This window comes from Engystomops pustulosus, chromosome 9 (genome assembly GCF_040894005.1).
Source record: "Engystomops pustulosus chromosome 9, aEngPut4.maternal, whole genome shotgun sequence".
Classification (NCBI taxonomy): Eukaryota; Metazoa; Chordata; class Amphibia; order Anura; family Leptodactylidae; genus Engystomops; species Engystomops pustulosus.
This window is the reverse complement of record NC_092419.1, coordinates 86,099,223-86,122,635: the sequence shown is the minus strand read 5'-3', so window position 1 is coordinate 86,122,635 and position 23,413 is coordinate 86,099,223. Positions and strand designations below refer to the sequence as shown.

Genomic DNA, 23,413 nt, shown 5'->3' with positions numbered 1-23,413 from the left:
ATCTACCATTTGATTTCATGCATTATGAACCAAACATACACTGATGCAGAAATGTATCTTGTTTAATCCCTGAGTTGTGCTGAAAAAACAATTATAACATACAGGACCTTGTTAAAGCTGGATTGCATTCAGCCTGCCACATTACACAGAGCTTCCTAAACTGTCCAGACAGGACTAATTAGCCTGAGCTGGATCACTCATACACAGCAGCTGGGTGATTGTGCAGTGATTGATTACTTCTGCCTGTCAGGCACAACACAGTGATTACATCATTCTCTGGAGCAGTGCATGCTTAATGTAGAGGTGAAGCTGTGGAGCCAGGCACAGAGCCTCATTATCATCATTTTATAAAAGTTTTTCAGCAAAACCACTCAGCTCAGGGATTAAACAAGATATGTTTCTGCATCAGTGTAGCTCCAGCATTCTCAAGGTATGTTTGGTTCGTAATGCATAAAATCAAATGGTGGATTTCCTTTAAAATCTAATTGTTACAATTCCCCCAAAAAATATTTGGTTGGAGTTACACTTACTAAATATACCTTGTCCGACTTACATATAAATTCAACTTAAGAACCTATCTTGCACATAACCCAGGGACTGCCTGTACATGCAGAGACATGTCTAACAGAAGAGATTCTTTTGAAAAGTGGCCGACCCCCTAAGTTCAAAGGGATATTACAGGATTTTATAAAAATGTTCTACATTTCTTAGGCTTGGTGATAATTATCTGAATCTGGACAAACACTGTGGTTTTATCATTTCCTACTAAGTACATCACTGTACATTGTGTTGTGGCTGCTCTTGGTATTACAGCTCAGCTCCTTAAAGAGGGCCTGTCACCCATAATTTCGGCACTACAATGTAATCGTCGCTGCCTCTTTCTCGGATCGCTTCGCACGCTCCATAGGGTGGCGGTGACTGCCGCTCGTCATGTGGCAGTCACCGCCCCTAACCACTCCCCAACCCCGCCCCCTCATAAATATGCCTGACAGCTTTGCAAGCGGTCCGATGATTACACTGTACCCCGCCGCAGTGTTATATAGCGTTACCGGAAGTTTCCGGTAACGCTATCCTTCTAACACTGCGGCGTTTGTTCAAGCACTAGGAGCTGCTTACTTTAGTAAGCAGCTCCTAGTGCCGAAATTTTGGGTGACAGGTCCTCTTTAAGCTATCACTAGGACTTGTCAATGGGTGACTGGAGCGGGGGATCTTATGATGATCACCCAACCTAAGGAAAATGAACGCCATAATAATACTGCCAGGGAGATGTGTACATTGGTTGTCGGATAAAGGTACATATGTCTGTAAGTTGAAAAAAAAATTTTGAATAATACCTCCATTACTTAGGAGATCTTTGAGGACCTGATGTAACAAATTACTACAGTTCCTTACAGTTGCGCATGTGAGTAGAATTACCAATATTGGTGTCAAGTGCTAGTTGTCAGAACGAGATTGGCAAACTGTGCCATGTTATTTACCCAAGATGTATCTCTAAATGGTTTATATGGCTGTATGTTATGTTTTTCATTCTAGTTAGCTGGGCATATTATATACATGTCTCTTGGTCTTTTGACATGATCACGATGTCAACAGCACTCTATGTCAAAATTATGATTGTCAATTCACAAATGGTGTCATATTCACATTGCTATCCTGGTCAATGATTCTGTAAAAGCTTTTAGATGACCGTATGTCATGGCTCCTGTGTAGTCAAATGTAAAAAGATACAGCAACTGCAAATACATCACAATATTAGAGGAATAACCGGAAGTATCTACATGTACATAAACACCACCAGGATAGTTGTACCAACTCTTAAAATAGCGAAATTTGCCTCTGAGAAAAACGTTGAGAATATAACCGATATATATCCCCTTCACAATACTGTATGAGCTTAAAAGGCCACTATATCTAGGATAGAGATTGAGCCGTCATGGTGTGACGTATGCCAGCTTGTAAATGGCTAATACACTTGAGAATTGAATCCAGTATATAAAAATGAGTAATGGTTACATTCGTAGATACATATGTGAAGGATCCCATGACAATATGCTTGGCCCTTGCTACACAGCTCAAAAATGGTTGAATTTTTTTTTATTTTAAAATGTTTTTAATGTTTGCATTATGCACTGTTGACCTGTGATATTATCGGTAGACTGGCATAGTAAGCTATCGGTATTTTGGGTTAGTGAATATATACAATAATGTATGTAATCTTCTAATAATCAAACAGTGGGATTCCATGTCCCATTGTAGCTCATGTTTTGTTTTCACTCTAGGATGGCAGAAATACATATAAAATGGAAACGGTACTACAAAATGCAAAGCTTCTAGTAACTGCAAATCAATATCTGGATCCCATGCAAATATTCCTGTACATTCCCGAAAGAAGATGTGGTTTGATGTCACATTATTATTACAAGTGGTGTCTCGCAACATGGCTAAACTCAGGATCTATTTCCTGTATCCCTTTAAGAAAATGGCCGCATAGCGCTCCAGTTCATACACTGTGCAAGGCCAGATGTCTCCAAATTGTAAGTAAATCGCTGTCGTAAGTTCCCGAGGATGCAAATGTTCATATTTAAGATGTCACTGCAAACTTCAAGGCAAAGTTTTTGTGTTGCCACTTTTTTCCATTTCTGGAGCAAACTCGTTCATTACTCTCCTCGCCAAAGGATTGGTGGTTTTTAAAAGCTCTGCAGCTGAGGGGCGGCTACCCATGCTGCTCTTGCTGCCCTTCCTCTGGAGAAGAGCCTTAAAGTCTTCGTTTTTGCTGGAAGTCCGACTTATGCTCAAGGTTCCATATGAAGAGTCGCTGTTTGAGCTCGATGAATTTTTAACTGGTGACACTGAGCTTTGTCTACTGGCAAATGAGTCTCCGGAGTCTTTCCATCCCAGTAACTTCCTTTTAGACCTGAGAAGAAATTGAAGCAAAACTTTACAGTATTTTTCGGACTATAAGGCGCACCGGAGTATAAGGCACACCATCATTTATGATACTATGATCAATAAATGCCTGCTAAAACGTCTAGGTTCATATATAAGGCGCACCGGAGTATAAGGCGCACCTGACTTTAAGGGTGAATGACCAGCAGGTGGCAGTCCTGTGCACAGTTCAAGGCAGCTGTTGTCTGTAAGTACGGTTCATATATAAGGCGCACTGGACTATAAGGCGCACCTTTGATTTCTGAGAAAATCAAAGGATTTTTAGTGCGCCTTATAGTCCGAAAAATATGGTACTTTATACATTTGGTCAGAAACCAATTGGATTTTTTTTTGTCTAATAAAGGATATAGTAACAGAGCGCATACCGGTGAATGACTGTAAATAAATCCTCGGTGGTCCGTGAACTCACAAACACCTCATCGTCATCTTCAACGATGGAGTCTGCAGTTTTGCTTGATACACATTTACTTTCTTCTTTCATTTCTATGTGGTTTCCTGTAGTACAAAAACACAGTGAGATCAAACATCATATACTCCAAAATTATGATATGAAGATTAGATTTATGGCCCAGTTTATAGTCATAGCAGATTGATGAAACATTGCAGAAATCTCTCAGGGACAAGAAGGCATCTCAATGGATTTATACAACCAATAAGAAGGACTATACACCGTTCCTGATGTAAAACTTCAAATCAAACTTTGGCTATATTCACACTGCCGTTGCCCGCCCGTACCGTACCGTAGCGGGCAACGGCAGTGTACGGGGAGAGGAGGAGGAGGTGAGCGCAGCTCACCCCCGCCCCTCTCCATAGCAACCTATAGCGCACGGCGCCGTATTACGGGAAAAGATAGGACATGTCCTATCTTTTTCCCGGGTACGGTACGGTGCCGCACGTGTGCGGCACCGTACCGCTCCCGTAGGGAGCCGTGCGCCCATAGAAGTGTATGGGGGACGTATATCGGCCGTATATACGGCGGCCGTATATACGTCCCCCATACGTTCGTGTGAATATAGCCTTTATTACATGAATTATATATATGATAAAAACCATACACTGGATGCAAAAAGAAAGGTCCAATACAACTAGGTTCGGCTGGGCAAATCCCCAATAAACAATATGGGTATATCCACCAACTGTGAATGAATCTACCTATGACAGTGATGGCGAACCTTTTAGAGACTGAGTGCCCAAACTACAACCAAGACCCGCTTATTTATCGCAAAGTGCCAACACAGAAATGTAATTTGTGATTTATACTACCTTCTCTGTCACAGCTTTCATTGATACCAGCTCCTGAGGACACCAATAAAGCAGAAAATAGAAGAAATTTGGATGATCATTGTAGCTTCCCTCCAGGGTTCCATAAACAAGAAGAATTGTCAGGGCCGGAGCAGGAGCTACAATGATAATCCAGATCTGCCCCCCCCCCCCCCCCACTCTTCCAGTAGTCCCAAGTAGCACTGTCACTTTAAAATAGCTCAGTGCACAGCAAGTCCTGGGCTGTCTGGGACTGCAGGGAGATACATAGAGTCCTCTCTGGTGATGGAGTGCCCACAGAAAGGGCTCCGAGTGCCACCTCTGGCACCCGTGCCATAGGTTAGCCACCACTGACCTATGACATGATCTCATGTTAATAGAGTAATCAGTAACAATGCATTACAAGGTGGATAATATACATATACCAGATCTAAACATGAAAGACTAGTGTCTTACCCATTGTGTGCACAGTAAGTTCACCCACGGACACCCATGGAAATTTGTATAACTTTTTATTATTTAAACAATACCAATTACTTGTTGAAATGGGAATACCCCTTTAAGGTTATTTAAGTTTGATTTTTCCAGATTGATTTGTGCATTCACATAGATAAAGGAACTTCTCTCATTGTTTATCCCATTGAGGCTGATGAGCTAAATGCATACTTATGTTGTGAACATCAAAAGCTGCCTATGACAATGATGACAATACTCAATAGATGCTTATCAGTCTTTGTTCACACTGGATTAACACAGTGGCATGCATCCAAAAGGTAAGCTATACAGCTGCTATGGTGCCATAAGTCCTCGTGGCTTGGAGCCACCTCTGTTGTACTCCATTATGTGTACCCAGTGCCCATCTAGCCCTGCATGCATCTGGGGTTGTTCAATGATCCCCCCCTTATACACATGTCTACAGGAGCCTCCTTATTCTTATATACCCCTATATTGCCTGCCAAAAACATAGGTAGTTTCAATGGTCAAATTTATATCTGCTAATTTGGCACGTACAGACCCTCAAAATGCAAGGCTGTTTGCTATTTGACGCACACAAGCTAGCATCATCATGTATTAAATCTACTGGGAAAATGTAAACCACAAAGGTGTCAAAAAAGGAAGCTAAATAGTTTTATAGATTAAAGGCTATTGTCACACAGACAGCATGTTGGTCAGCATTGTACATCAGCAATTGTAAGCTCAAACCATGAGTAGATCCTACAGAGATAGGGTATATTGTAAACAGTGAGTGCTTCACGAGTGGGCCCACTTCTAGTTTTGGCTTTCCTCTACCATATAGTCTGAGCCTACAGTTATCTCATGTCCAATCCTTCTTGCAAAGACAAATGTTCTATTGTGCGTAGTGACTGTTGCTTACCTGGAAATGTGTCCACAGATACAAGATCTGGCTGGGCCGCATGAAAAACTCCTTCAGTACTATATTTCTGGAACTCAATAATGTCGGGAAATGAGCTTGCCCCAGAATACATGGTGACAATGGGAGACAACCTTTGCTCAGATGAAGATGCAATTTGGCTTGGAGGTGGTGGACTGGTAACTGGTAAGTGTATCCCACTAGGCTTTTTTGGAATGGGTGGAGGAATCTTTACCCTCTTTTTATCCATATATGTTAAGGTCTGGAGGGTTATTCTTTCTGGATATAGTTTTCCCTTGGTTAGTTCATCTTCTTCAGCACTGCTGTGTGAGAAACTTCGGATTTCTGATGATGCTGTTTGGAAGTAATTTTCAGAAGGTGGGGACGGGTCCAAAGAAGGTGGAGTTTCCAAACGAGTTTCACAACTTTCATAATGCTTTCTTGGACGCATTGTCCCAATCACCATGTATGCGTCTTGAGGAGATGATTGATCTCGAAGATATTTCCCAGGTGAAGATGGTGACATCACAGGGGATTCTGGTGTCACTGCAGTAGATCTGTAAGAAAGACTATTAGGTCTTCTCGACACCGGAGGTTTTTCGGCAACTGGTGGCTTTGTCTTTTTTTCTGGCAAGGGAAAAGCCTCATCTGTCAATTCATCAATTTGATCTATAATATCCAAACTTTCATCGGTTTCTGATTTGCTGATTGATCTAAGGCGAATTGACCGGAGGTCTGACTGAGTTACCATGGGCATGATAGGTTGCACTGGACTGGTTTTCTGATTCTGACCTGTGCTAAATGTTGATTCAGAATGGTTTCTGCTCGTCCTCACTTTATTTTTTGAAGACTTTCTTACACTAGTCAGATCCAGATGTGTAGGTGGAGTTAGAGGTAAATCAAAAGACTGTCGAATACTAGGACTTCTATCTATTGGAGACACAGCAGGGAGAGATGATTTTCTTTCAGGAACCATAGGTCTGACCCTATTGGTCTGATAAGGAGAGTGCCCTAAAATTAATGATGTTGGCACTGCAGTTGGAGTCTCTGACTGGCTTGAGTAACCACTGGATGGAGACATCAAACCTGGAGGAGGTTTCCCAGGTGATGACATCTTGGAATCCGTCCCTGTGGAAACCTGGGAAGGAGTTGTGGCCCTTGAATTGAACAGAGATGTCAGTGACTCAGAACTCCCCTGTACCCTTTTGCACTCAATCACTGTAGTACCTGTGGCTGAACTGGAGCCAGATAATGTCCTGTGTAGGTCATTGGACCTGCAATCACCGAGATTCCAATTCTGATTAAAATGCATGCTTCTAGATGTTGGCATTGTAGCATTACCTTGCATTGATGTCTGCACATAACTATTTCCTTGACTATCATATGCAATACAAAGGCTTTTAGGTCTTTGGTCCTTTGGCATGGTAGCTACTGGCTGTAATTTTTGACCGGATGTATCTTTTATTAAGGAAACACTACGTGCAGGAGGAGAAGGTTTTTTCTTTGGCTTTCGCAATGAGATACTTCTGGATCTTCTACGCTCTAGGTTGTCTTGCTCAGTCAGAGCAGAAACATTTTCTGTACTTGTGCTTTCCTCAGAACTTCCACTGGGATAGTTTAGGGCATAGTCTCCACTTCCTCTCCTGTTTTCTGTGTAAGTAATGTCTACTGAAGACATGGAACCAGAATCTGTAGGCATTGACAAGGACCTTTCTCGGAATGTGCACTCGCTGGAAGATGTTGGTAAGGTTGAAGAGTTGTTCATGTTACTTGCAACTGAATGACTTGGATAGAAAACCGATTTTGATTTCTCGGTCTTTGTTTGTTCAACAGATTGTGATGGAAGTGTTGAAATTGAGCAGGAGATTCCTGAACTGGTTCTTATGTTGTCTTTTCTTATTTTAAAAGAGCCACTTTTACTAACTCCAGGGGATGCCATGCTGGTGGTGGAGCATTTTGCTAGATCGGTGGCATAGGCCTGTTTGGTTTTTATTGGGCTAGATGGTGTCATATAGTTGAATGAATTTTCCTGACCGTTTGCAGTTTCCTTTGACCCATTACATGAAGGGCTAGAATATATTATATTTGCACTATCCATACTGCTTGGGGACTGTAATATATGGCCAAGATCACTGAAAGTTTTTCTTAATGGCAGTTGCTGAGGATGAGGTGTTGCTGCTCTTCCTCCTGGGTGCCTCCCATGAGACGACTCTGATTTTGCAGGTGGAGAATCTGGTGGAACAGGGGGCTGTTCGACGTTTGTCACTCCATTGACATTTCCTATAGGATTGATAATAAAAGATGTTAAAAACACAATATATTCAACTATGAATTTTTTTTGCAGAAAATACCTAAAATTAATACCTAAAAGTAAACTATATATACATTGTGTACCATATTAAAGGGGTGGTGCTATCTGCCTTTGTGCCATTTTCATCACTCTTTTGCAGGTTGTGCCAGATTATTCAATACTGGCGCACGGTGTTCAGTTATCTGGCGCAATCTGCACGGCTAGGGAACGCGTGAACACGGTTGCATCTTTTTTTGGCGCACTTTCAATATTCACTGTGAGCCAGAATTGTGCCACATGTCAGTAATAAATGTGGGGCAAACTCCGACTAAGCACTAATAGGAGACACATGGTATAGTGCAGAGTGTCTGACAAAGTGCAGCAGTAACACAAAAGTTCCGCGAACGCATAAAAAATAAATGTGCAAGCACATGAGAAGTTCTTTTTTTGTGTAAACTAGGACTAAAAACTGTCTCAAGCGCCTTAATGTACAGTATCCGGGCCAATGTGATTTTGAAGAACAAGGTCTCATGGTGGGTCATACAGCTCCATCCGTTCAGCTTCCTGTCCCAGGCACAGATGAGGAAGGTGTTGGGTTGGGTTAAGCAGGTCATCACTAAACTTAACCCCTTAGTGACATGGCCTGAAAAGGCTCTAGTGACCAGAGCATTTTTAGCAAATTTTCAGATGTGGCGGTAGAGTGCCATAGAGCTAGTTAAAACGTAATAAAAGTTAAACTTTTATTTTTAATTGGGGGTTATAGTTACCCCCTGTGACTGCTGATGTTGGTCAGAGCTGTAGTGGGTCTGATCAGACACAGCAGCTATGATTAACCCCTTTAGAACCACGTATGATGGCAATTAATATTCCATGCCATGTACTGAAAAGTCATGTACTTGTAAGCCCGGTTTTTACCTCCCCTTTATTGTTTTGGTCGATATGATTGCAGGGATACAAATTTATACAGCTTATATTGTGTTTTAATACACTTTAAGGAAAAAAAAAATCTTTGATTTGCCATCTTCTGACACTAATAACTTATTCAAACTGCAGAGATATGTAAGGTGTCATTTTTTGCAACATGAGCTGAGGTTTTCATTGCTGATATTTTGGGGAATATATGACCTTTTGATCACCTACTATTACATTTTTTATGAGTTTTGGACATTTGGGCGTTTCTTTTGTTACGGTATTCAATGCAGGGAATAACGTTTTTTTATATTTTGATAGATCAAGTCTTTTGGGATGCGGTGATACCCAACATGTTTATGACAAATAAACATGGTTATTTGAATTTTTAGCATTTTTTTAAACTATATTTTAGAACCCCTGAGGTACTTTAACCCTACAGATCTGCAGAAATGACACGTCCTGGAGTCTTATAAAGACTTCAGGCTATCATGGCAACTAATGGTTGCTCCCAGATGACGTCACAGGGAGCACTGAACAAAGCACCCAGTTTGTATGGAGAGGGCTCAGACCTCAGACCGGTACTGAGCAATATATTAAGGCTTCACATGAACGTGCGAAAACAGCTGTAAGCAACCTGTACCGTACCGTTGGATATGTTCCTTTGCCTTTCAATGGGCAATACATCTATCCATTTTGGTGGATGTATTGCCGTACTGTACTCGGGGGGAGGGGAGGTAAAGTAAGCTTTATCTTCCCCCATAAGCACGGGCGTGTTGGGCTTCTTCCTATAAAGAGGGGAGGGGTGGGCACATGTTAATGTGAAAAAAACCTAAGACAAGGTGCAACTTTTTTATTTTAGCAGACCGTGGGTGGCATTTTTATATTTTTTTACTGCTGTTTTCTTCTGTAACTGATGCTATTTTAGTCCCAGCTACACTGCAGAGCTGTTGTACTGGGGTCCCATAAATGCTGGGCAGTAAAATAGAAGCGGTATGATTGTCAGTGGTCAGGAAAGCAGGGGTAATACACCATCCCTATTTCTCCTGGAAAGTCCATCTACAGTTAAAGGGATATTCTGGGCATAGGTGAGTGATGGCCTATCCTTCAATGCTTGATTTCGATGTTTTATTTCATAACTTTGTTTTATAATCTCTATAAGAAAAGTTGTTTCTACTTCCATTGCCTTCCCTGTATTACGTACAATACGGACTTTTAATGCTTTTATTACATTAGACATTTTGAATCTGCTGAATAATTGAAGAAGTGATTTGCCATGATTCAGCACTGCACCACTGCCAAGGCTTGGTATCTAATTATAGTTCTATTAAACCTTTCTCTACCGAGAGAAAAGGAACAGCATGAAGACATCTAGAAGATGTGGGTGCATACCTGCTGGGGTCTTTTTAGGGGTTGATTCAGAAACTGCATTAGTCTTACGCTCTTCTTGATCTTGGGTCTGATGATGAGAGAAGCCAATTATAGTCCTTCTGCGCCTTAAAGTGGTCTTTGGGTTCACAGCAGTCTCTGTGTTGAACAATGAGTGGTGGGAGCTGGCATGCTTGTCAAACAGTTCTCCTGCAGGTGATAAAATAGGAAAGTACATCACCACAAGGTACTACATACTAACAACTATTACCTGTCTACAGAATAGCATTCTTTAAAATACGTTCAAAAATGATAATTGAAAGAAGCGGATGCTCTACAGATCCAAGGGCTCTCTGCATCACCATTGCATGCAACTTTTTAAAAAGTTTCTGCAAAGGGAAAGTTGTTCCCAGTGGTGTAACTTGAAGCTGATGGGCCCCAGTGCAAAGTCTGTACCAGGCCCCCGACTATAATGTATGGTTTATAGTAATAGTCTTCTCATATGGAATAGTCTCTTCTCTAAACCTCTTGGGACTGGGTGCAACCGCAACCTCTGCACCCCCTCAAGTTACGCCCCTGGTTGTCCCCCAAAACCAACAACACAACCAATCCTCCTCCCTGTTACAGAAAACAGGGCAGACCCTAATATTTGGGACTGTCCCATCAAATCCGATGTAGCAGGGAGGTATGCCTTATTCAATGGGGCCAGTTTAGGGTTGAAAAACCATCTGATAGGTTGCGTATAGATAGGTACATAGTTGCAAACTATGCCCTCTGATACAGCTGGGTAGCACCACAAAGCTGTTGGCCTAGTTTGATCCAATGGAGGTCATGGTAAAATGATGCTGCACATGGGATTATATAAAAGGCTCCGGACTGTAATTAACAGATTTTGCTCATTTAGTAACTGCTCAGCAGAGACTATAAGGACTTTATATCACAGGCCCCTATATCATAGTGTAGCTCTCGAAAACAGTCTCTTGGCTGATGCTGCTGCGAAGACAGGAAGGTATTTTCATTATGTCTGGATTGTGTTTCAGGAAATAGTGCAAGTTTCCTAATAATAACTATTTCATGTTTTCTCCTGAAAGAATAACAGGAAAGGTAAAGGAATGCATAGGTTATGCCAGGTCTCTTCTTTAATTGTCTGAATACTTTCTTTTTAGGTCAAATATATGACCAGTAAGTAAAGCTTTCATATTAGGTTTGCTAATTTTGTCTAAATTAACCCATGTATTTTAGGATTGAACCAAACAGGTGTGCATCATTCTTTATATTACTGCGTTCTTACATGACATGCATACTACATGTTGTTTACAGCAAATTTTATGATGTGTAATGTCTCGTATCATAGTATCATAGTATCATAGTATATAAGGCTGGAAGGAGACGCAAGTCCATCAAGTCCAACCTTCAAGAATTAAATAAATGTTTTATCCCCATAACCCGTGATATTTTTGCTCTCCAGAAAGTCATCCAGGCCTCTCTTGAACATGTACATAGAGTCCGCCATAACAACCTCCTGCGGCAGAGAGTTCCATAGTCTCACTGCTCTTACAGTAAAGAACCTTTGTCTATGGTGATGGTAGAATCGCCTCTCCTCTAGGCGTAGAGGATGCCCCCTTGTTCTGGTCACAGGCCTAGGTATAAAAAGATCTTTGGAGAGATCCTTGTACTGTCCGTTCTGGTATTTGTACATTGTAAAGAGATCTCCCCTCAGTCGTCTTTTTTCTAAACTGAATAATCCCAAATTTTGTAATCTGTCATTGTATTCTAGTCCCCCCATTCCCCTAATAATCCTGGTTGCTCTCCTCTGCACCCGTTCCAGCTCTACTATATCCTTTGTATACACTGGTGCCCAAAACTGTACACAATATTCCATGTGTGGTCTGACCAGGGATTTGTATAAGGGCAGAACTATGTCTTTATCATGAGAATCTATTCCTCTCTTGATACATCCCATTATTTTATTTGCTTTAGCAGCAGCCGCCTGGCTCTGGTCACTAAAATTAAGTTTACCATCCACCAATACGCCCAAGTCCTTTTCAGCTTCAGTTTTACTAAGTAATTGACCGTTTAGAACATAATTATACTTTTTGTTTCCATGGCCCAAGTGCATAACTTTACATTTATCTACATTAAACCTCATCAACCATTTCTCTGCCCATCCCTCAAGCTTCCACAAATCCCTCTGTAATGCTAAACTATCGACCTCAGTATTTATTACTTTACACAGCTTAGTATCATCTGCAAATATTGAAACTTGACTGTGTAAACCCACTACAAGGTCATTAATAAAAATATTAAAAAGAAGTGGCCCCAATACTGACCCCTGTGGCACTCCACTGGTAACATCAACCCAATCTGAGAATGTGCCATTAATGACCACCCTCTGTTTTCTATCACTAAGCCAATTACTTACCCAGATACACAGATTTTCTCCTACTCCCAGCAGTCTCATTTTATATACCAACCTTTTATGTGGCACGGTGTCAAATGCCTTTGAAAAGTCCAGATATACAACATCCACAGCGTCCCCCAGATCCAGTCTTGAACTTACCTCCTCGTAGAAACCAATCAGATTAGTCTGACAGGACCGATCTCTCATAAACCCATGTTGACGCTGGGTTATAAGGTTGTGCACAGTGAGATACTCCAGGATAGCATCTCTAATAAACCCCTCAAATATTTTCCCCACCACAGCAGTTAGACTTACGGGTCTGTAGTTTCCAGGATCGCTATTTGATCCTTTTTTGTATATTGGTACCACATTTGCTATGCGCCATTCCTGTGGAACATAACCAGTCCTCAGTGAATCTTCAAATATTAAAAATAACGGTTTGTCTATCACCGTACATAATTCATGCAGAACCCGGGGGTGTATGCCATCTGGCCCAGGTGATTTATCTATCTTAGTGGATGCGAGGCGGCGCCGTACCTCTTCCTGGGTTAAACTGTTGACATTATAAAAAGAATTTACATTATTCCTCATTGTGTCTTCCACCAGGGGATTTTCCTGGGTAAAGACAGTTGAGAAGGCGACATTCAGTAGATTGGCCCTTTCCTCATCTCCTTCCACCATGACCCCCATGTTATTTCTAAGGGGACCCACACTCTCTGTTTTTAGTTTCTTATCATTTATATACTTGAAAAATAATTTGGGATTATTTTTGCTCTCCCTGGCAATATTTCTCTCAGTCTCTAATTTTGCGGCCTTTATCTGCTTTTTACAGGATTTATTTTTCTCTCTATAATCCTGTAATGCCTCATCGCTACCTTCACGTTTTAGCACCTTAAACGCTTTATCTTTCTCGCTTATTGCTTTCCTTACAAGACTAGTTAGCCACATAGGCTTTTTCTTGTTCCTTTTATGCTTTTTCCCATAAGGTATGTGTTTCTCACAGGACTTTTTCAGAATATATGAGAAAAAGTCCCATTTTTGGGGGGGGGCTTTTGTCTTTGAGAGCATTATCCCAGTCTATGCCTTTAAGGTCTTCCCTTAGTTGATGAAAATTTGCCCTCCTGAAGTTTAGAGTGTTGGTTGCCCCTTCACTAACGTGCTTAGTAAAGCGTAATACAAAATCAATGATATTATGATCACTATTCCCCAGGTTCCCCCCAACCTGTAGTTTTGATACCCTATCAGGTCTGTTGGTAAGGATAAGGTCCAGCAGTGCCCCCCCTCTTGTTGGCTCCAGGACTAGTTGCGACAGGTAATTGTCTTTTGTTGTTGACAAGAACCTGCTACCTTTGAAGGACCTGCAGGTTTCTGCCCCCCAGTCAATATCTGGGTAATTGAAGTCCCCCATGATAAGTACTTCACCATGCTTTGAAGCCGCATCCATTTCACTTATCAGCATTTCCTCTGCTGCCTCCACTATATTTGGAGCCTTATAACAAACCCCTAGTAATATTTTATTATTCTTTTTCCCTCCCCTTATCTCCACCCATAGGGACTCCACATTTGCGTTACTGATGTCATCTCGCAGGACAGGCTTGAGGCAAGAATTCACATATAAACAAACCCCTCCCCCTTTTTTATTTATACGATCCTTTCTAAAAAGACTATAACCATCTATAGTAACAGCCCAGTCATGGCTACTATCCAGCCATGTCTCGCTGATACCCACTATATCATATTTCCGTTCCAACATCAAGAGTTCCAGTTCCTCCATTTTGTTTGTGAGGCTCCTGGCATTTGTGTACATGCACTTTATATGGTTTTCCCTGTCCGTATTCCTTTTGTCCTTATTCCCCAATCTCATTCCAGCCCCCCTTCCTCCCCCATGGACTATGGCTCTTCCCAGCTCTCTATGTACACCGTCTATTTGCCCTGCACAAGTGTAGTTGCCCTCCCCCCAGGTCTCTAGTTTAAACACTCCTCCAACCTTCTAGCCATTTTTTCCCCTAAAACAGCAGCCCCCTCCCCATTGAGGTGCAGCCCATCCCTACTGTAGAGCCTGTAGCCCACAGAAAAGTCAGCCCAGTTCTCCATGAATCCAAACCCCTCCTTCCTACACCAACTTTTGAGCCACTTATTTACCTCCTTGATCTCCCGCTGCCTTTCTGGTGTGGCACGTGGTACAGGCAGTATCTCGGAGAAAATTACCTTTGAGGTCCTTGCCCTGAGCTTATGGCCTAAATCTCTGAAATCATTTTTAAGGACCTTCCACCTACCTGTTACTTTGTCATTAGTGCCAATGTGGACCATGACCGCTGGTTCCTCACCAGCCCCTCCCAGTAATCCATCAACCCGATCCGCAACATGCCGAACCCGAGCACCCGGCAAACAACACACTGTTCGGTATGCACGGTCTTTGTGACAGATTGCCCTGTGTGTTCCCCTAATAATCGAATCTCCCACTACCAGCACCTGTCTGACCTTGCCTCTGCTCCCATTACCCTTCTTACTGGAGCACACATTCCCCTGGTTGCTAGCGGCCACATCTTTCTGCAGCATTGCTACCCCAGTGATGTCATAGTGATGTCATATTCACTGACAATCTGATTAAGGCCTCAAAAATTATGTTAATCTAAATTTTAGAGAAATTTCTATCTCTGACACTGTATCTTAGGTAGCAGAAGACTGGTGCAATGAGGTGTATGGGATAATTTTCTACATATGCTATTTGTAAGGCCGGATAGTAGATAATCTGTGACATCACCTGTTTTCATTACGTGGCTGTTGTGATGAGTAAGAATGATGTTATCTATAAAAAAATGTTTTAAATATAATAATAATCAAAAAATAAAAAATAAGTTAATAATTTGATAAAAGAATTGGGCATTTCTGTTGATGCACCCCCTGTAAGCATCAGAGTTGTGGCTCGGAGATGGAGTAAACACCAGAGGGCGCTATAGCAAGTGCATTACAGCAATATAATAACAATAATCTTTACTTATATAGCGCCATCAAATTCCGTAGCGCTTTACAAATGAAATATGTAGCATTATGTTAATTTACATCCTGGAGAAAATGGACTATGGATAAAGGTGTCTGGCGCTTAAAATGGTGAACCACAGTTGTAGGTACTTTTTATTGTGAAAATGCAATGGTACTGTACTCAACAATGAAGCTGATGAAAGATTGAGTACAAACCGAAACCCATTGCATTTTTACAATGCAACTGTGGTCTACAATGGAGATTCATAATTCTGAGCTTCAGACACCTTCATCCAAGCTGTTTTTTTGGTCCATTATCATCTGATTTTCCTCCAATCGTGGTCCTGGAGAGCACGGAGCTATGATTGGAGGGGGATACTGGCTGCCAATACTCTCAATCCCTATTTGTGAATGATGAAAAGCTAGAGTCTACACATCTACCTGTTTGCGCTCTGCTTGGTTTTCTTCCACTTGCCAATTCTCTCGTTCTCTTGGACCGGTTCTACCTTAGCATCGCGCAAGAAGGGTTCCCTTCCCAGGTCTAATAAAAAATGTCTGATGCTGAATGATAAATCTGGCAGAAGGTTGTATAACTTTGCATTTCCTTTTAGAGTTGGCTCCACACAACTTTTGTTGTGCTTGTTTAACCATGTCTGAAAACTGTCTAAAACCCTTAGTAAATTCCTGGCATGCACCATATTTATAAAGTCTAGTTAATAAGTACTCATGGGAAGAAATGAATAGCAATTAAAAACAGTGACAGTGATATCGGACACACAATCTTCTTGAATTGCGTCACAGTGCATTGTAGTCGGACAATGCACTTTCGGGATCTCCTCCCCACTGGGTAAGTAAATGTGCCCCATTACCTAAAAACTGCCCTGCCATTTCTTGACTTACCTTAAAATCATTTTTTTATCTCCTCTTTCACCTATACCAGTTCTTAAAGGGGTTATCAGGGTTTTAAAATTTACTGAGGGCTGGGCTGGGGTGGGCTATTTAAAAATAATAAACATCTACTTACCTCGTCCGGCGCTGCCGATGTCCCACGGCGCGGTCCATGTCTTCTGTGCGCCGGTTTGTATACAGGGGCGCACAGGCAGCTTCCAGATGGCCGGAAGCTCCCATCCGACACCATCTCCCAGCGCTTACAATGCTGAGAGATAGGGACAGATGGGAGGAGCCGGAAAGGAAGCTCCCTGTGCGCGGCTTCTGTGCCCCTGTAAACAAACAGGGGCACGGATCAAAGGGACCGCGGCGCGGGACATCGCCGGCGCCGGAGGAGATAAGTACATGTTTATTATGTTTAACTAGCTCACCCCAGCCTGGCCATTAGTAATTTTTAAAACTCGGATAACCCCTTTAAGTGCGTAAAAACACTTTAGATGTGGTACATAGCCAACATTTGTCCACAATTCTGGGGCATTTTGATTAATAATTAGTTTTCATTCACATCTATGATTAAGCTTTCACCTGTTATGAATTTAACATTCTGGGGGATAGTTATTGGTTTTCATGGACTATTTAGGAGTAAAAAAAAGCTCAAAATAATCGAATTGAGGTTTTAAGGGGCTTTTCACTGCTAAAAACTCACACAGGGCTATTTCCACTTCATTAATGTGGCCAAAACATAGAACTACTTCTAGTGCAACTCCGTGCAAAGCCAGATTCATGACTTGGGATTTTTGCAAAAGTCTTCTAGTTACTACAGCACCCTGCTGTTGTATGTGCTGGGATTTTTTATGCCTTTTGAGCCTTTTTTGGACTTTTTGGAAAAGTAGAGCATAAGAGCAAGTATTAAAGGGCCAAAGCCACTTGAATCTGATTGGGAGCAGAGCCCCAAAAATTGGATAAAAGTCTTCCATTAAGTATTTCAGATTACCAATACTATTATGATTGTTGTGAAACCCCTGTAGCCATGTTACCAAATCCAGCAGAAAGTCGTCTCAGTAGACTTTTGCCTGTGATGGCTTAATAAGTGGAGGGACAAAATTATGGTGGTTCGTGAAATAAGATGCCTGGATTTCCCCAATGTACAAAGCATAAATGGAAGTCTACTACTGACCATTTGTACAGGGCCCAGCCATAGTCTGCAGAATAGATGAGGGCAGGTCGTACAATTATTCGTCATCTTGTCTACTTCTAAGAGTGCATTTCTACAGCTTTGTAATTGACCATCACCAAATTTCTAATCAAGCCCTAGCATCTAGCATAACTCGGCATGACATCTACTAATGTGATCATGTGTGACAGAATCCATGACTGGTGACAAATGAGAAATAACATGCCTGATTATATCTTATTGAAAGGGTGGATACAATGAAATTAGTTTTGGCTCCACATGAAGGTTGGTCTATTCCTTCAGCTGTCCATCTATTCAGCTCAGGGGTGCACAGCTTTTGGGTACTTATGATTTGGCTTTACAGGCTGTTACACTCTCTCAGTGAAGCATTGTAACAGTCTATGGAGCCAGATGACAGGGGGCTAAAGTAGCCCTCCAGACTCATTTGCATGATTTAAAAAGTTTACTTTAGAAGTAAGGAGGCCATGGAATAAGAAGATTACCACAGTCAGGGTTCCTGGATCTAGGAGTAAGTGCCCCTGGTTTATCATGATGGATTTTGATGGAAAATTTCCTGATAATATGTGTGAGACGATACAGCGGCCGCATGTTATGGAAAGATTTTATCAACATCATTTAACATTTTTACATACATTAAAATAAAAATTGTATGAACACATTTATCTAGTGCCTCAACCAAGAACTGTATCCCATTATGTAAGGTAATTACTACATACCTGATACATTTATCGGTACAATATTAGTCTGTATGGAGTTTGACTGATGCCACCGCCTCTCTTCGGGGATGGGAAATGGGAATGCTTTAATCCAAGCTACTTGCTTATCTGGAGTGGTAGGTAGACTTATGCAAGTCTCCCGAGGTCTCACGCCTACTGTAGTCGTTTCATCTTCACTCACTCTCCTGTTGGTTGGCTGTTGATATAATACATAAAGTCGTTAAAACAAAGGCTGGCGAGTATTTCATATGAACACATCAATTCTCACACATTTAGGCTTCATAGATGTTATACAAGAGTCTCAAGAGGTGATGAAGAAATGTACCGAATACTTTGGGATTTAAATATTTTATTGTTCTGTGTCTAGAAAAATTTACAGCATGTAGGCAAAATAAAAGTCTATTAAAAAAAATCTCCTTTATTCCAGAAAAGTTAAAAACATGGTGACACCACAACGGTGTCTAATGTGAACAGGCACTGATGCGTTTCACAGCATAGGGCCTAACTAACACCCCGTACTCATGATCTGTGGGGGTCTCATCACTGAATAGCAAGTTAAGCCCCAAACCCCTTTAAAGAGAACCTGTCATCAGCAATTGATCTAATAAACCACTACCAATATATTGGCAGGCATTGTAACACCTTCTAGTTTTTGTTTCTTTCATGGTCCACTGTGGTGGCATCATCCAGAAAGCCAGCTTTGAAGTGAGATGTAAACTGGTTGTATGAAGTCAAGGAGGTGGAGAGTTTAACTCCCTTTTTCCCTGTGATTGACATTGCACATTGGACTTCAGGAGATCTGGTTAGTGATGTCTCTGGGTGCAGAACCATCAATTACAGTGAAAGGGGCTTCCTGAGACTTCAGTGTGAAAATCTCCGCCTCATTGACTTTATGCAACCAATTTACATGTCACTTCAAAGTTGATTTTCTGAGCGATGCTACCATACTGGACTGTGAAAGAAACAAGATGTGGAATGTTTTCAGCAGCTTGGCAACCTACTGGCTGTGGTTTATTGGGTCAATTTCTGCTGACAGGTTCCCTTTAAGCATAATACAATTTCCATTACATCCAGCAGTTGAACCTGTTATGCTTGTGTACCTTCTCATTGTATACTTTTATTCACATTGTGGCATTGTGTGTAGTCTTTGTTTGCAGGTTATTGTACACAATGCAACAGAACTTTGAGCCCTGTGATGCTTCATAAATGGTTGTTACATTGGGAATAGGTTGTCTTTCTTAATAACTGCATTGTCAACTAATTCTCTAAGGAGTACTCACCTTTAAAAGACTTATCACATCATAGCAGTTGGGATGCATAGCAGTGGAGAATAGTCAAGTGAATTATGACTACTTACCAGGTAGACAAATTCAAGACGCCTGGGTGTACTCCTTGTTGGAGTTTCTGGCGAAAGAGTTGTAGACTGTGATAGAGTAGAGTGCCGAAACGTCTGACCGGTAACTTTTGTATCCAAGTAACGATCTTCAAATTCCTCAGCAAAACAGTCCCCTGTAAATAGAGAATATGCCACTTATTGATAATTCTGTTTGATTCTAAGGGCGAGTATTCAGAACGCGTCGCTCCTTACCACTACCACAGATGTATGTATGCAGATATTAATGGATTTAAAGTTAAGGCATTTTTTAGATTTTAACTTTTGCATGTCCCACACAACGTTGATTAGAATATGGATTCATTTAGTTTTTTGATGACGTTGTTAAAAAACGGAAACCACAAATACATTGTAAAAAAGAAAAGTACCATCTCTATCTGTATAAGGAATATCTGGTTTTGGCTTGAGAAGCTGCATGAATAAAACTTTGTACCGAATCGTCTGTTTACAGCTTTAAGTTTTTTTTATGCAATTTCAGAATCCAATACCAGGTATTGAACATAAAGATAGAAAAACTTTAAAGGGCGGTTGGAAGTTGTGATTGTCAGTGCCAGAGAGCTGGTACCAGCAATTGGATAACAAGGTTATTTAGGCAACCACCTGTTAGATTGCTGGTATTACAAATGGTTTTGGAAAAAGACTATAGGGCACATTTACTAAGGGTCCGCACACCGCATTTCCGTCACGTTTCCCTACTATTTTTCCTATTTCACATTTAACAGGGGTTTTTGGCGCATGCGATCAGATTTTGGCACAATGGCGCCGACTTTCATGGGACACAAATCGGGGGGTGTGACCGTCGGACAACCCGACTGATTCAGACTAAGCGTGGAATTTAAAATTCAAATTGTGTCGCAAGACATGCACTCACATACACCGGGAAGAAGAAGGGGAACTAGGGTGGACCTCAGCAGGGAAGCGGCACATGCACGATCTCGGGTGCACGATCTTAGTGAATCGCACCGGACTTCATCCTCGTCGGACAACGCACCTCGGGGATCGCGACAGGACCGGGTAAGTAAATGTACCCCTATATTCATTTTCTGTAAGATGTGTACATCTCATGTAATAGCTGTGCCCTTATGGGGAGATATTAATTTATTACAAAGGTTGATATAAGAAAGAAAAAGCAGGCTGCAAATTGACGAGTTACCAGATTAGGTTAAATTAGTGAAATTTAAAATGGTTAATTTATTGTGGACGAGCAACAGATAGTTGACAAGCTTTGTATGTCAAGTCAACCACTTCTGCTCTCCTTTTACCCCCGTGTAAACTTTAATGGACCTGAGGAAGAAAGCAAAAAGACAAATATAGTTGCGAAGTAGTCGCTCACCAGCCAAACAATTCCTCTATCACCATGAAAAGTAGCTTCGAGACGGCAGCCAAAACCAACATGAGCCCTAGGCGCACGCGATTCACTGTGGACCAGCAGGTGAGTATTCAGCAAAAAGAGACGTTGTCCCCGGCACCTCTGTAAGATCACAAATTCTTTATTTCATCTTAGATAATAAAAGCATAACTTGTGTAGGAAAATTATGTTTTTATTTTTAATTTAAGATGAAATAAAGAATTTGTGATCTTACCGAGGTGCCGTGGACAACGTCTCTTTTTGATGAGGAGTAAAAGAGTTCGCTCTCGAAACACGTAGCCGACAATACATAAACCATTTGGAATTTTACCAATTTCTCCTAATCTGGTAGCGCATCAATTTGTAGCCCGGCTTTTCTTTCCTATATCAACCATATTCAAAGATAGTTGTTGACGGCTTTGTAACCAGCAAGCCAGTTGCCTCTGTAAGACTATTCGTAACCATTATACTTGCTGTCTCATTAAGATGTAAAAAATGTTGTCCTGTACCTACTGTCTGTGCCTTATTGATTGCATCATTCCGTAGTAGGGATCCAGATATACAAATACAAAATACTAAAAGATAGATGGGTGGAATAATCCCCCAACTTAATTCATCTGAATTATTAAAACATTTGTAATACAGGGGTAGCCCCTGGGCATCCCTGTGTAACCACCAATATGGGACATTGACCAGGTTAGGTCTACAATAGGATCATTTTTGGGCAGGGATAGGTTCCTGTCGGGGTGGGGTTCTGAATTGAGGCATATAGGGTCTACTAGGACTTTTAATCACTTAAGGTATATTAGGACAGTCTCCTTAGTCCCAGGGAGCATAAGTTTACCCTACTCTACTGCACAACAGCCTCACATTTACATGGCATATTTCTCTGACTATATAATCTACAAGTCACAACGGCATAAGGTGACGTCTATCTTCCTTTTCCCCTGGCTTGCGTGTTTAATCATTAACAAGCATTTTTCCTTTATTTCTACATTGATCTATATACTCTATGTCATGTAATCCTGGGTGTGCCAAAGCCAAGAGGGATCATACCTTTATACCAGTGTCTATGACCCTTTACAATTTTAACTGTGGAGGTTGAGCCTTAAATATCATAATGATATCACATTTACCCTCCACTACTATATGATTTTTTGTTCTTTTTACCATTTTGAGCATTAAAAGTTAAGTTTTATACACTTCACCAACCTTAATTCAAGATATACAGATAACACTATAAAGGATGGTGGTTGGGCATTACATCACATGTCTAATAATAATACGCTGACACCAGTGTCCTGTATGTGCAGAAGTTTCATTACTGCATAGGAGTAATGGTGCCACAGTTATGTAATTCTAACAATCCACTAAACAATTAAAAGGTTTCCATAACCATGAATTACATGAAAGATTATATAGAAAGGAATTCACTTCACGGTATGCATAACAGTAGGTCAACGTTTTCCTGTTAACTTAAGAACTGACTACAGAGGGTCAAGAATAAACTTATGGAAAGGAAATCATTTAGCCATCTTAAATGAATAATGACTTTACAAACCACTGCCAGCAACTATTTCCAATTACAAATCCTCTTTTTCCTTGGCATCACAGGTTCAATCCATTCTCAGATCTCCTCAAACCTCACCGGCTGAACTTTAGGGTTTGTTCTTCTAGCACGTAACCTTTTTCTCTTGACCGCTGTATGGTGGCGCCTATAAGGTAGCTATGTACATCTCATTTTAGTCCTCCATTGAAAGGATAGGACAGATGGATTCCCAACATATCCCTACCACAAAGGCTTATACCCCTGTACGCTCATACAATCATATACATTGGGGCACATTTACTAAGGGCCCGAACGCCGCAATTTCATCGGGTTTTGCGATTATTTCCGTTTTGCAGCGAATTGCCCCGGTATTTTGGTGCATGCGATTGGATTGTGGCGCATCGGCGCTGGCTTGCATGCGACAGAAATCGGGGGGCCATCGGACAACCCGACGGATTCAGACAAACTGCGGAGTTTAAAAAAGGAATTGTGTCGCAAGATCAGCACTCACATGCACCGGGAAGAAGAAGGTGAACTCTGGCGGACTTCGACGCAGAAGCGACACATGCAGGAACTCGGACGCACACTGTTAGTGAATCGCGACGGACCCGAAATCCTCATCGGACAACGCACCGCGGGATCACGACGGGACTGGGTAAGTAAATCTGCCCCATTCTCTCTGAAAAGGGGAGGAAAGTTATATGGACAGTTACATCACTCAGTAGAGGCGGGAATGGATGCAATACTGTTACATCCGCCCCTATAGGCTATTATGTCCTTTGCCAAGCTTAAATGT

The 23,413-nt window shown here is 41.4% G+C and overlaps 1 protein-coding gene across 3 annotated transcripts in view; it reads right to left on the bottom strand.

Moving 5' to 3' along the window:
• Window positions 1–1,321: 1,321 nt before the first annotated feature.
• The window catches only part of NHSL2 (NHS like 2), a 148,279-nt gene continuing 126,187 nt past the window's right edge, over window positions 1,322–23,413 (bottom strand). For all 3 annotated transcript variants that reach the window (XM_072124481.1, XM_072124482.1, XM_072124483.1), the window contains exons 3-8: window positions 19,685–19,836; window positions 18,328–18,523; window positions 10,170–10,355; window positions 5,582–7,858; window positions 3,312–3,441; window positions 1,322–2,914 (exon numbers count right to left, since the gene is read on the bottom strand). In XM_072124481.1, coding sequence (XP_071980582.1) covers window positions 2,602–2,914; window positions 3,312–3,441; window positions 5,582–7,858; window positions 10,170–10,355; window positions 18,328–18,523; window positions 19,685–19,836 — 3,254 coding nt within the window. In that variant the 3' untranslated portion in view covers window positions 1,322–2,601. The remainder of the gene's footprint in view (window positions 2,915–3,311; window positions 3,442–5,581; window positions 7,859–10,169; window positions 10,356–18,327; window positions 18,524–19,684; window positions 19,837–23,413) is intronic.